This window comes from Paroedura picta, chromosome 1 (assembly GCF_049243985.1).
Source record: "Paroedura picta isolate Pp20150507F chromosome 1, Ppicta_v3.0, whole genome shotgun sequence".
Taxonomy (NCBI): Eukaryota; Metazoa; Chordata; class Lepidosauria; order Squamata; family Gekkonidae; genus Paroedura; species Paroedura picta.
In genome coordinates, this window is record NC_135369.1 from 137,455,771 (window position 1) to 137,469,702 (window position 13,932).

Genomic DNA, 13,932 nt, shown 5'->3' on the forward strand with positions numbered 1-13,932 from the left:
GTGGCTCTGATTCGAGGAACTGCTGCTCACACCAAAGGATACCCTGGGCTTGGGGGTTCAAGTGCTTTGTAAAGGGACCGTTCAAAAGTGATTGCATTGTTGCTATGCAGGGAGGAAATGTTTTTTAAAAATCCAAATAGGCATTCCAAAATAAGTTTTGGGCTTATGCTCTAGTTCTGGAATTGATGGCATATTTGGTGATAAGAGATAGATACAACTTGATTCAAGTTCCTAAATTTGTGAGATGTGTCTAAGAGTTAAGCACGAGAGTTGATTACTATAATCTAATGTTTTAAATTCTTTTTATGGCAGTTGAGTCAGCGAATACAGTGGTCCTACAATTAAGCTTCTTTCTATAAACATAGGAAACGTCTCCCTTACAACTTGGCTGTGAACTGCTTTTTAAAATGGAAGTCAAATTCTGATGGCTTCTTTGGGCCCAGACTGTGACCGTTATGCTTGTTCCATGCTAGAACAGTGGCATCTACATGTCAAGTGTTGTTGTTAGGTGCGAAGTCATGTCCGACCCATCACGACCCCATGGTCAATGATCCTCCAGGCCTTCCTGTCCTCTACCATTCCCTGGAGTCCATTTAAGTTTGCACCTACTGCTTTAGTGACTCCATCCAGCCACCTCATTCTCTGTCGTCCCCTTCTTCTTTTGCCCTCAATCGCTCCCAGCATTAGGCTCTTCTCCAGGGAGTCCTTCCTTCTCATGAGGTGGCCAAAGTATTTGAGTTTCATCTTCAGGATCTGGCCTTCTAAGGAGCAGGCAGGGCTGATCTCCTCTAGGACTGACCGGTTTGTTTGCCTTGCAGTCCAAGGGACTTCAAGGATCGCTGCCTTGCCGGGGCAAGGGGGCTTGTGTAGCTCAGTGAAGCTATGAGCTATGCCATGCAGAGCCACCCAAGATGGACAGTTCATAGAAGAGAGCTCTAACAAAAGGTGATCCACTGGAGAAGGAAATGGCAAACCTCTCCAGCATCTTTGCCATGAAAACCCAATGGACATGTCAATTACGGGTGTGCAATTAAAAAAAAACAACACAGTATTTTCCAGTTTGGGTCTATTGGACCCAAAAACATTTCATTATTTCGGAGAAATCCCAGATCCAATATACCCAAACTGTGCTTCTCCTATAACACAGTTTAAATAGTGCTACAGAAGGAGCTGGCCCCAGGATCTGCATGCAGCGGGGAAAACTCTTCTCACTGCACACAGACCTAGCTGGAAGCTCTCAGCTCCTGCTGCCTCAGCCAATCCGAGACTGGTTCCTCTTGCATCTTGGTTTAAACCAGCTCCAGCTGACGTGGTGCAGAGCTCTCAGTTCCCACCACCCCAGCTGATCTTCAGCTATTCCACTGGCCAATCAGACTCCCTAATCTGTATTTGGCTTAAATGATACCCCCAAAATACCAGTAAGATTTTGAGGGGGCTTGGTCTATGCTGAATGCAGGCCCCTAATGCCAACTCTGCGGCATAAAATAAATAATTTCATTATAGACTCTGTTAAAGGGTGAAGACAGGGGTTTCCAAGCAGGTTTTCAGTTGCCAAGCAACATTGGCCTTGAAGTTGACTTGACAAACGTGCATATCAGGAAATAGAATTCTGGCTGTGCTGTCAGTCATCTCCCAGTGCTTTAGGAAGGCTGCCACTCTTGGATATTTCCATCTGTTTATTACTGCTCCATTAGTACTGTTCCATGCTTCTCTGCCTGTGTAAAGTTAACAAAGAACAACCACAGAAACATGCCTCTTTTCATGAGCACTGATAGGCTGGGAAGAAGCTGTATCCAGTGCAATCCTAAGGATGTTAGTCTGGGAGTGAGCCCCATTGAGTAGACCTGAAAAGGACTCTGGATTTTATTCTGTTTCAGTACAGACAGCTATTCAGTGAACTAGAATTAGTATTCATTTAGTTGCAATGAAATGCCATGGAAATGTGTGTGACTTAGTTGTGGCAAATGTTCAGTAGATTGCATGCAATTGTTTTGATGAAGCCAAGTATTTATGTACTTAGTTTATACCTGACCTTTCTCTTCAATGTGGGTCTGAAGTGGCTTCCATCATTTTCCTCTCCTCCATTTTAACCTTACAACCACTCTGTGAGGTGGGTTAGAATCTCTGACTGTCCGAAGTCACCCAGCAAGGTTCCATGGCAGAGTGGAGATTTAAACCCAGGTCTCCCAGACCCTAGCCTGACACTGCAACCGCTATACCATGCTGGCTTGCTTATTAAAAAGCATGTACATACAAACATACCCTGTGCTTTCCTGAAATAAGTTAGCAGAGGATGATTGAGTTCTTGTATAATGGTGGTTACTTTATCCTTTATATTATATGCATTCTTTAATTTTTATAGGTTTATACTTTATAGGTTTCTATAGGCAAAATCCTACCTAAATAAAAAACACTTTAGTTTTGTAGCAGTTACAATTTCACTTTGCGGATATTCTTGGCCACAATCCAGTGAGCTGTATACTAATAGTTCCATGCTTCAAGCAAGATCCGGGCTTTGTAATTTTCAAGCTTTAGGCCATATCAAGACCCCCCACATTTGGCATTCCTAGATACAATGGTTGTGAACCACATTTTCTGTGATTATATCATGTTCTCTTGACAGATCACCCGACTCAAGATTGATAGGAATCCATTTGCCAAAGGATTTAGAGACTCTGGACGCAACAGGTGAAGTTTAAAGTATTTATTTAATTTTAATAGCAATTGTGAGACATTTATTACTAATAATACTAACAATAAGTTACAAACAACACTAAGATGGATGTGGGCTGGTAATTTTGTTGGAACTTCATGATTTCTCTGCACTCAGGCTAGAATTAAGGAAGTTGTTTTAGTTACATCTTACAAGTTACATACCTAAAGGTGGATAGCATAAGAGTGAACTGCATATTGTTCTTGTTTCATAAATAAGAGCTATGTATTGAACAATAGAGAATAAAATCAATGAAACAGTTGGAAATGTTTTCAGAATTTTTGGTCATATCTCTCAATAAACGTTTTATATATATATATATATATAAATATTAATATATTAAAAAAACATTAATTAACTCCCACCCGTTTGGGAAACTCCTCCAGGGCTGTCAAGAAAGCCCAGGGTTTCATGAAACCCTGGCTGAGAAAGCCTACCCTAGGGTATTGTACTCTACAAATGTAAATGTATATCATTTTAGACCAGTTAAACTATCGTGGCTTCTTTCCAAGAATAATGACAGCAGTACTATGATTAAATGTTGATAATTCTTTGTTAGAGATCTCTTGCTTGCCCACCCCATACTATTTGCAATTCTGGAGGAAAAGGAATAACTGTTGAACAAAGTTAGGTCAATTGTGTAGATTTGCTCTAAAATATGTTCACCTTGATTAGTTTATGAACAGCATTTCAGCGATGTTTCAGACCATGTGTTGTATGAGAAAATATTAAATGTGCTGGGGTTTTATTAGGAATATTTAAGTCAGTACTGGATTGAAGTGTGGAATGCAGGGAACTGTGGTGAATGAACATTGACCATTAGAAGCAATACTTGGAGAGGAGAGACTAGAAAAAATGACTGAAATGCATAAGGGCAGAACATTAAATCCTTGATAGTTACAGTTAAGGTATCTCAAGAAGCAGATGTTAGTCTGTGACCTACATCCTCTGGACAGCTGTTGCTGTTGGGGAGAGACGTCTGCTCTGCATGCAGAAGGTCCCAGGTTCAATCCAGTTAAAAGCATTAAGAGTATTTGATTTGAAAGACCTCTGCCAGGCATCCACTGCCAGTCTGAGTAGACTCTCCTGACCTTAATAGACCAGTGAGCTGGTAAATGTGTTGATGGAATACTAATCACAGTCCGCAGAACTAAGCCAGATGGATCCATGATTTGACTCTGTGTGCAGCAACTTCTTTACTTATAGCATCAAAGTAATTATGTACATGTTAGAACTAGGAATTTCTGCTTTAAAAAATCAAATTTTGTTTGGCTGTTGTAGCCTGTAGTTATTTGTCATAGGTGAGAGGCCGGGGGTGAGTACTAGAGTATCTGCTTAGCGTGCAGAAGGTCCAAGTCTCAGTCCCTAGAATCTCTGGTTTAAAAGATCAGGTAAGAGGTGGAGACCCTCGAGAGCCACTGCCAGTCAGAGCAGATAATACTGATTTGATGGGCCAGTGGTCTGATTCAGTATAAGACAGTTTTGTGTGTCTGTCTTCTAGCATTCTGAGAAGAGTTCAAGTATATGTTTGATAAAAATAGTTTCAGTAGAGCCTCAGTTTGAGAAGGTTTCTTTGAGTACCTTCTAACCCAGTACTTTGAAATACAGAGATTAGTAATCCATTTGTCTATTTTAATAGGGTTTTAATGGGGGTTTTAACTGGACTTCTGTAACCCGCCACGAGCCTACTTGGGAGTGGTGGGTAAATAACAATAACAATGCCACAATAACATTCCACTTGTATGTTCAGTGAGCTACTACATTGTGGCAGCAATCTTAAACAGGTCTATTTGAAGAAAGTCACATGTTAGTCAATGGGGTTTATCCCCAGAATAATATCTGTAGGATTACAACCTAAGTCATTTTAACATCGCTGTGGAAGATTCTCAGAATGTCTATAGCTTCAATAAAAGTAATAGATATTCCTTTACTCCAAACAGTAATCTGCCCCAGTACTTCTGTAATCCTAAATATAATTTGGAAATGAACCCCATAAAATCATTGGGGTATGTCCTCAGGTAAAGCAATTTAGGATTGCATGGATTTACTAGCCCTCCTCTTCTGCAGCAGCGTACAGGGTAGCACGAGGTGCTCCACATCCCAGGGAAGTGTTTTTGGTGCAGTTTGGATTCCAGACTGAATTCACTAATGTGAGTCCAGTTTCCCCAAAAAATGTTCAGCTTTCTGCAGTATTGCCTATTCAACAGTATCAACATGAAAATTGTTAACAGAGTATAGCTTGGTAGAACTGCTGTTTTATAGTCCTTTTTTAGGATGCTTTAGGAAATCACTTAACTAAGAAGTTTAATTTTTTTGTTCACATTATTTACAGTTTCAGAGACGGGTTTGAAAAAACTAATAGTTTTAACTTTTGAAAATACTATTTTTCTGATGAGTGTTTTGCAAAGTGAAATAAAATTTATATACTGAGAATAGTTAGATCTTTCATGTAGACCTTAGAAAATGATCCTATAAAAGCCTTTACTCAGGGAGGTATGAACATTTCTTTATTTAAGTACTTGGGGAGAAAAATATGGTGGTTTAGTTAAATAAAATTGGCCACTGGTAGTATAAATTAGGACGGTGGTAAACTGTGGAAATTGTTCGAAGGCATCTTGTATAAATTATCACCTTGGCTGGACTCCTCCAGGAGGTGGGCTTTTATCTCTGTTTTAACTAGGAATGAAAAGCCTCCATTACAACGAATTGGGGGGGGGCTATTTTTAAAATTCACATTTAGTGAATGTTTTACAATTCTTTCCTGCAACATTTCTGGAACTACTGAATTTAAAAAAGCAGTATCAGGAGAATACATTGGTTTATTCAAACTCTTATGCTGAAAAATAATTTTAGTTTGGATTATGTCCACAAAGTGAGTTCTGTAAGTTAATTTACACAGTGTGTGAAAGAGATTTTTTTTTCATTTGTCCTGAATAAGCAGATGGTCCATTTATTTGGGTGCCCCTTGATTCTTGTGCTGTGAAGGAAGGAGAAAATTTTATCTTAATTCACTTTTTCTACCATTCACAATCATATAGGCTTTATTGTGCAACTTTTTAATAAACTAAAATGCCCCAGACACTTTAGCCCTTTCTCACAGAGGAAAAAGATTCCCTGTTTCTGAGGGTTTTGATAGGCCTTCCCTGTTTTCCACTTCTAAGACATTAACACAGGGGCACACTTGTATTGACACGTGGCCTTAACTTTATAGCTTTCAAAACTCTTGGAAGAAGCACATGCAAGGCATGATAGAGTTGGTATCTAATTTCTAAAGAGTTATTACCATGCCTACCAATTTCAAAGAGAGACGTGTCCCAATCGTTTCTAGTACCATGTATTTTTAACATTGTAAAATGTCAGCCAAATGTATAGTGTAGTATCCACTGTTTTGCTTCTAAGCACAAGATGACATTCTGGCAATTTGAACAAGTGTTCACATGGAAAAGCAATATTAGGGAGGTATTTAATATATTTTTAGCCTTTAAAACATTTGATTTAGCAGCAGCCATGAAAAGAAAGCCTGCACCCTGTTTTTTTGGCTTTTGTGTTTCACAAGTCTGTAAAACCAGAGGGTGGCTACAGTTTGGTTTTAAATATTGTATATGAAAAAGTTAGTAGCATCATTGTAATAAAGTAAGCTATAATGTGTGTGTGTGTGTTTGTATATGGAAGAATGTGAATGAGATAGAAAAGATAATTGTGAAACATTATCACAGATTCTCACAAAATGTTGTTCTGTTTCCTAGGATGGGCTTGGAAGCTTTAGTGGAATCTTATGCATTCTGGAGACCCTCACTAAGGACCCTTACATTTGAAGATATACCTGGGATCGCAAAACAAGGTATCAGTGTTATTTAGGGACATAGTAAGCCCCAGATCGGTTACTGGGCATACATTATGTATCCTTCTTAAGACAACGGCAAATTTTACATTGATTTGAATAAATAGAAATTGAACCCTGTGTTTATAATAAAAACACAAGATGGCAAAATGATATCACAAGATGGCAAAATGATATTCAGCAATTTTAGCAAGTACTCATATGGAAGAGCAGTAATGATAATTAAATGTAATAATTATAATAGCCATTTCTCCATGTCACCAGTATATTTAAATATATATAATACTCTTACCCCACCAGACAGCTTCCAGACTTCTAAGGCTATGTCTGGTCTTACTGTTTGGGCTTTTCCTGGTATATGGTCTGGTGGGAGTCCTGTGACTGCTTCTGTCCTTTTAACTAGTTTGACAACCTTGACTGAATTTTGCTGTTTTCCTTTGTCTAACTTTGGGCAGCAGGCGTTTATGTGTTCCTCTTCCTGGCAGTTAAAAAAACCCATCCCTTTCTATTTGGCTCAGGAGTGTTCTGCCTTGCAGGGTTGGTTTTAGATGACTCAGTTTTCTATGAGGTGCCACAAACTTTATTTTTCTTGATGGGGTGGGATGGGAAAAGAGATCCTCCCAAGTCTCCTTCTATCTCTCATCTAATAAAGTAGCAATTTCATCTACAATTTTAAACTTTTTATCCCTTAGAAACTATGCTACTTTAGTTAATTCCCTGTTTGACTGGGTAGGAAAATTCTCCTCTTACTAGATCTATCCCCTTTCTATGTCTAACTACCCATTCATCCTTGCCAACTTTCCCCAATTTCTCCTATCTGTGTTAAACTGCATTCCAAAACTATCAGTACGACTCTTTTCAGCTACGGATGATATCAGATGGAGTTCTCCTCAGCATCCAGTTCAGAAGTCTTTCTCTGCTCAGTTGATACTAACTAATCAGATCTCTTGGAACAGCCACTCAATACATTCTGTTTTCATGAAGAATTAACCATTCACAGTCCTTTATCTATTTACATAGCACTTCTAACCTTTTAAAAGTGCAGGCTATCACACACCACTTGCCAAAAACATTGTTTAGGAAAGTTTAATGAAGCTAAACTGATTAGAACAAAATAGGAAGCAGGTCACAAAAAGTGAAAGGGCTGTCTGGTATGCTTCAGTGCATGCATTCTTGACTCCAGAGGTAGGATCCAGGCAAAGTTAAGCATTTTGGATTTCAATTGGGGTGTTAAGGATACATTTAAATATCTCCCATTGAAATCAATGTGACTTAAAACTGCGTAGCTTCATTTGGATGTGCCTCAGGCATTTTTGTCTACAGCTGTCACACCCAAGTTCATGCCAAGTTAAGTAATTTGTGGAGTAATTTTTAAAATAAACATCCCCTGTCCCTGTTAAAAATGCTGTTCTCACCAGTCTACAACCTAGCCAGACATCCAGATTTTTATTTTCTATGCTAAGTCATTTCAGTTGCTTAAAACAACAAAAGCTTAGAAAACCAACCAAGCAGTGACATTCCTTGTATTTGTTTCTTTTCTAAATAATAATATCTCCCCAAGATCCAGTTGTATTTGTTCCATAATTTCCAGAAAAATTATGTACTGGAAGAAAAGCACTTGTTAGCAAAAGTTCCAGGTTGGTTGCATTTGGCAAACTAAGGGGAAATATGTGTGTCAAGAAATATTTTTGGTGGAAAGTTAGCTTTGGATCTGACATCCATATTATAGAGATGCTAAAGAATGTTCCAGTCCCTTAAGCTCGTGCTTACTGTTTTTTCTTCCATATTAATTGCTGGGGTTAATGAGTATATAAAACGGATGTCCCTTAGTTTAAACAACAGTTTAGTGCTGAGAGCCCACGCTAATGAGCCGTCTCTCAAGCACTTCATCATATATATCTTTCAAGGATAAGGTTTTACCCCCCCCCCCCCAGGATGAGGTCACAAAAGTTGCAGAAATTATTGGTGTTAGCAGGTATGTGGCGTTAAAGAGGGATCTCAAGCAAAGTCTTCCACACTCTGGCCAATGTGTCAGAGTGATTAGAATGTTGGGCTAGGATCCAGGAGATCCAAGTTCAAATCCCTATCTTCTATGGAAGCTGGATAGGTAATCTGTCTTTCATGTAGCTCAAGGCAGCTTATGATTACAAAATAAGACCATACATAAAACTAGAAAATCCCATAAACACATAAGGCAGTGAATTAAGCCATACTGCAGGAAGGAGGGATCAATGAGGGAATGCTTAATGAACCAAAGTTTTCCCCCTGAAGGAAGATAATGACAGAAGGGGACAAATATCCCTGTGTAGAGAGAGTTCCACAGTTTCGTTGCCATGGCCAAAAAGGCCAAATGGATACCTGAAGCAGTGCCTTGGAAAATGATCATAATGTTCAGGTAGGTTTGTATGGGTATAGACGGACCTTCAGGTATACTGGCCCTGAATTTGTGATAGCTGTAGTGTGAATTTGGGCTGATCCTGCATTGAGCAGGGGGTTGGACTAGATGGCCTGTATGGCCCCTTCCAACTCTATGATTCTATTATTCTAATTGTGTGATCCCTGCTGTACCAGCTTCCTATTTGTATTTCCACCAGACAGATTCCCACCTGCCGCTTTTGGCTATTACACTGATGTCAGAGTTACTTTCAAAAAAATATTTTTAACCCCTAAAAAGAGGATGTATGTGGGATTTATACTAGTAGACCCTTCAAGGACTGTAATTTTCATATATGTGAGACTGTAGAGAAAAGGGAAGGATTCCCCTTCAACAGGAGCAAAGCTGTGGTATAGTGGATAGTGTAACACCTAGACTGTAGGTATCTAGGTTGACAGCCCTTGTTAGTCAAGTTAGTTGTTGGATTGATTTTGGTAAATCATTCTCTCAGCCCAAGGCACCTCAGCCGGTGTTCAAATTCAAGGGTGTAATCCCATCTAAGTGAGAGCAGGATACAAATGTGATAAGGAAACTGCTCCCCCTGACGCTGTCCTGATCCTGTCTTCCAGGAAATGCTGGCTCTTCCTCCTTGCTCCAGGGAACTGGTAATGGAGTACCAACCACTCATCCCCATCTCCTCCCTGGGTCTCCTTGCTCTTCTCCAGCGTTCCATCTCGGTCCCAACGCTAGCCAGCTCTGCAGCCTCACTCCAGCTGATTACACAGCTTGTGCCCGTTCAGGGCTAGCTCTTAACAGATACAGCACTTCCTTGGCTGAAACCTACAACAGGCTTACCAATCAAACCACTGAGACCTTTGCCACCCCAAGAACTCCCTCTTATGTCGGTGTATCAAGTAGTTCGAATGTGAACATGTCTGTGACGGGCAGTGACAGCGATGGCTTTAGCTGTCCACAGACAGGCTTGTCGATGCAGATTTCAGGAATGTCTCCGCAGCTTCAGTATATTATGCCTTCCCCATCGGGCAACACCTTTGCCACAAACCAAGCCCACCAGAGCTCCTACAACACTTTCAGACTGCACAGTCCATGTGCTCTCTATGGATACAACTTCTCCACATCCCCTAAACTGGCTGCTAGTCCTGAGAAAATTGTTTCTTCCCAAGGAAGTTTCTTAGGGTCGTCGCCAAGTGGAACCATGACTGATCGGCAGATGTTGCCCCCTGTGGAAGGAGTGCACTTACTCAGCAGTGGGGGGCAGCAGAATTTCTTTGACTCCAGGACCCTAGGAAGCTTAACACTGTCATCATCTCAAGTTTCTGCACACATGGTTTGATAAAGCCTTTTTTGAAAAAAGAAACAGCATAGAACATTAGCTTTTATAATGTACTCCTTTTGGGATTACACACAGATGAAGTACCTTATAAGGTGTTTCTGTAAAAAAACAATCAGCAGAGAAAATTTGTGTGTCCTTTGATTTGCCTATGGGCAGATATTTGGATATGCTTGAGGGTTCTGAGTTAAGCTGAGTTTGCAGAACAGCCCAATATAGTTTCTGGGTAGCATACTCTTCATTTTACAAAACACATTTGGCCATGTGCAACAAATTAAGCAAGACTTCCTCCAGCATTCTCTTTTCTACATCTTTTAAAGAACAAAATAGCACTCAGGTCTGATTTAGATGAAACACACAAATCTGTAGATGTACCATTTTATAACAGCTGTCCTTAAAGTGTTCTTACCACAGTGAGCTGATGCTGCAAGACATGTGTTATTTCTCTGTTATAGGAGGGATGATAACACGTGCACATAGATTAGGCTAAGTCTACAAGTCTAACTGTGATTTTTTTTTTAATGAAGGGACAGGGTAATTTTCCTTCTCAAGCTTTATGAAGTGTCTTGGATTTCCAGTGTGGAGCCCTTGCTGTTCGAAAGCAGAAGAACACCTACTGGCCTTGCATCATTTTCAGAGGATTGCAAAATGGCAGTGGTGACAATCTAAATGCAGCCATTGGAAGGACAGGTGGCTGGTTTTCTGTACAGAATCGTTTCAAGGGAAGTTTAATCCATGTGAAAGAGTATAGAGATTTCTATAGATTTTCTATTTTCTAATATTTTTAAATATTAAATATATGTCTATAAAAGTAAAAGACAGGGCAGGATTGCTAAATATTTCCATAAACATTGTGTCCAAAGAGTGTTTTTTTGTGGTGGTGGCTTTTGTTTCCAGAAGGCAAGGCATTTATTCCCATCCTGTCATTCATTATACAACAATACAAATATGTACTTCTGTCCAAAGTCTAGATAGGGCGTGGAATATTATTGCCAGCTTGTTTAGAGTCTTATCAAGGGCAGAAAGTAATTTGGGGACACTTGCAGTTTCCTCCTTCTACATCTAGTGTTCCACTCTGCCTTAAAATGTGATCCCAAATTTTGAAGGCATTTTGGCAGCTGAAGCAGGAGCTATAGAGGAGATGAAAAACAGAGGAGCTTGTGTATACATGCAAAAGCACCAGTGTAAAGCATACACATTTTAAGTCTCAGAGGGTTACCCTGTTGGTCTGTAGTAGAACGGTTGGATCTGTGTCCAGTAGCACCTTAGAGATAAAGGGAGCTTTGACTCTGGAAAGCTTATATCGCGAAGGTACTTCTGGACTCGGATCTAACTCTTTAAGGCTTAAGGTGCTCATGGGGCAGCTATCTGCACTGTATGCATTCTTCACTGCTCTATATTGCCCAAAAGCAAATGGTTCTTTTCTATTTGGGTGTTCATTGCCTCAAAATCCCTTTGTATAAAATAACCTTTTGCCTTTGAGCAATACACTCTGCCTTAATCTACAGATCTCCTATTCTGGGTCTTGGTGTATAAATCCTTAGCATCCCCCCCCTCCCCTCCCAATACTTGAAGATCCTTGATTGGAATTAGTGAGGGTATGTTATGAAAATAATATTTTGAATTTTTCATTCACCTACTTAGTTGTGCCCATATGTCAGAAAGGAAAACTCTGCTAGTATTGATAAAATAATTATACAGCAGTGTTGCATATAAAGTCCTTGAAGCTTCAATAACAAGATACAGACAGTCAAGCAGCAAAATGCCTAATAGCAATTGCTACATGGATTTCCATATGAGATAGTTTTGCTACTACAACAGCAAATACAGCTGTTTTGTTGTATTACTATCAGCTACCAATAATCACGCCTTACTGTAAACTGTATTTAATACTAGGTTCCTTTTAGTGAAAGCAGACAGGAATATCCCTCTAACATAGTGTCTCTGGACATTTCTTCTTTGGCCCTTTAAAACTGCAGATGAGAGAGTAGATTCATTATTATTATTAACTATTTAATAAATTCCAACCAGTTCTATTGATACTGATTTTTAGAATAAGCATTGACTGGCTACTGTCTAACCTTTCCTGTTTTGGCAGTAAAATTTAAGCAGGTCTCAATCCAGCATACAGGTTCTGATGTCAAATCCTTGAGTACAACAGGAGGCATTGTCTCCAGCAGCACTGAATCTTCAGCTGTGTTAGACAGAGAAAAGAGTGACTAGTGACTGAACGGTCTCTGAAAAGGTACATAAGTAGGGAAACCTGACTGATTCAAGGTTCAAAACCTTACAGGGTCACCATGTGTTGTCTGTGATTTGACAGCAAAACACACACATTCACACACACACTTACTAAATACACAAAGTGAACTTTCCTGCCTCCCCTCCCATTGCAACAAGCTGTGCTCCTGCAATTGTTCTCCTGAGAGTCAGTGTCTACTGTCTACCTTGGAACATTGTACACAGCAAACGGTGTCCTCCATGTGAGAGGACAGTTAAGAAAAATCTCTCAGTAGACACCATGGTAAGGATCTACCCCAATGTCTGACTTGCCGCCCTGAATTCTTTTACTGTAGTGCTGAATGCTTATAATGTTAGCGGGATTCTTCTGGAGCAAGAAAATAAGGATTGTATTCCTAATGTTAGCTTGGCAGAAATGTCTGTACTATGATTGGAAGCAAACACAGCAGACCAAAAGTTGCGCATCTTTTGTACTACAACGTTGTGATCTGTTGGGCTCCTTTAGAATTTCAGTGCTTTCAGTTGTTCATCATCCCTGTTTCTAATCAAAGGTTTGTATCTCAAAACAATTGCCTTGACAGCTCAGACAATATTGTTTTTGTTACACAGATGCTACTATATTCTCAAACGTTTCAAAAATACGTTGGAGAAAATATTAACACAAAATTTGTGATTATATTGGATCCTGCTGTAATGAAATGGAGTCTGTTACATAAAGCTTGAAATACATGTAATTATATATTTATCTGGTCCTGGACTGACAAATGGTTTTAATTTGTATGTTGCCATCTTAAGGAAAGGTGATGGAAGTCACTGCTTTGCAGCACACCTGAACCCACTGGTTATATGCACACAAGTTGTAACTGTATCTGCATTGTAACTTCTATTGGATTTCCATTATCTTGCCTTTCTGCAATACGTTTATCATATCTTAAAAAGCCATAGTATTGTTTAAGACATATTCCAGCATCTTACCTATTGTAAATATAGTGTGATTTCAGAATTCAGCTTTTCATGGAATATAATGAATGCCAAATATACAGTATATCCATAATTATATATAGCTGTATTTTGTTTTTTAAAGCCACAGAAATGATATTAAAGTGTGTATCTAAAAACACTTTTATTAAAATTTGAAAATAAAATTGCTTTAAATAATTAAATATACAACACCCTCTTCAGAGATGTGTCATAGGTCTTGTTTACACAATACATTTATCTTTAGGGAAATTTTACTAAGTATCTGCCTATGGTTGCGTTTAGACTGGGAAAATTGCATTTTAGATGCCAGCCAGGGCAATCCCTGAACTTACCATTCTTTCACCCCAGTCTTACCCATGTTTTGCTCTGAAGCAAGTCTCACCAAGCTCCTTTGGCCTTTAGTCTCACGTAAGTGTGCATGTAGGGTTATA

At 39.3% G+C, this 13,932-nt stretch overlaps 1 protein-coding gene across 1 annotated transcript in view; it reads left to right on the top strand.

Moving 5' to 3' along the window:
• TBX18 (T-box transcription factor 18) overlaps positions 1-13,579 on the top strand; it is a 33,291-nt gene extending 19,712 nt beyond the window's left edge. Inside the window, exons 6-8 of the mRNA XM_077305280.1 lie at positions 2,624-2,688; positions 6,460-6,554; positions 9,558-13,579. Of these exons, the coding sequence (XP_077161395.1) occupies positions 2,624-2,688; positions 6,460-6,554; positions 9,558-10,282 (885 nt within the window). The 3' untranslated portion in view covers positions 10,283-13,579. The remainder of the gene's footprint in view (positions 1-2,623; positions 2,689-6,459; positions 6,555-9,557) is intronic.
• The last annotated feature ends 353 nt before the right edge of the window (positions 13,580-13,932 follow it).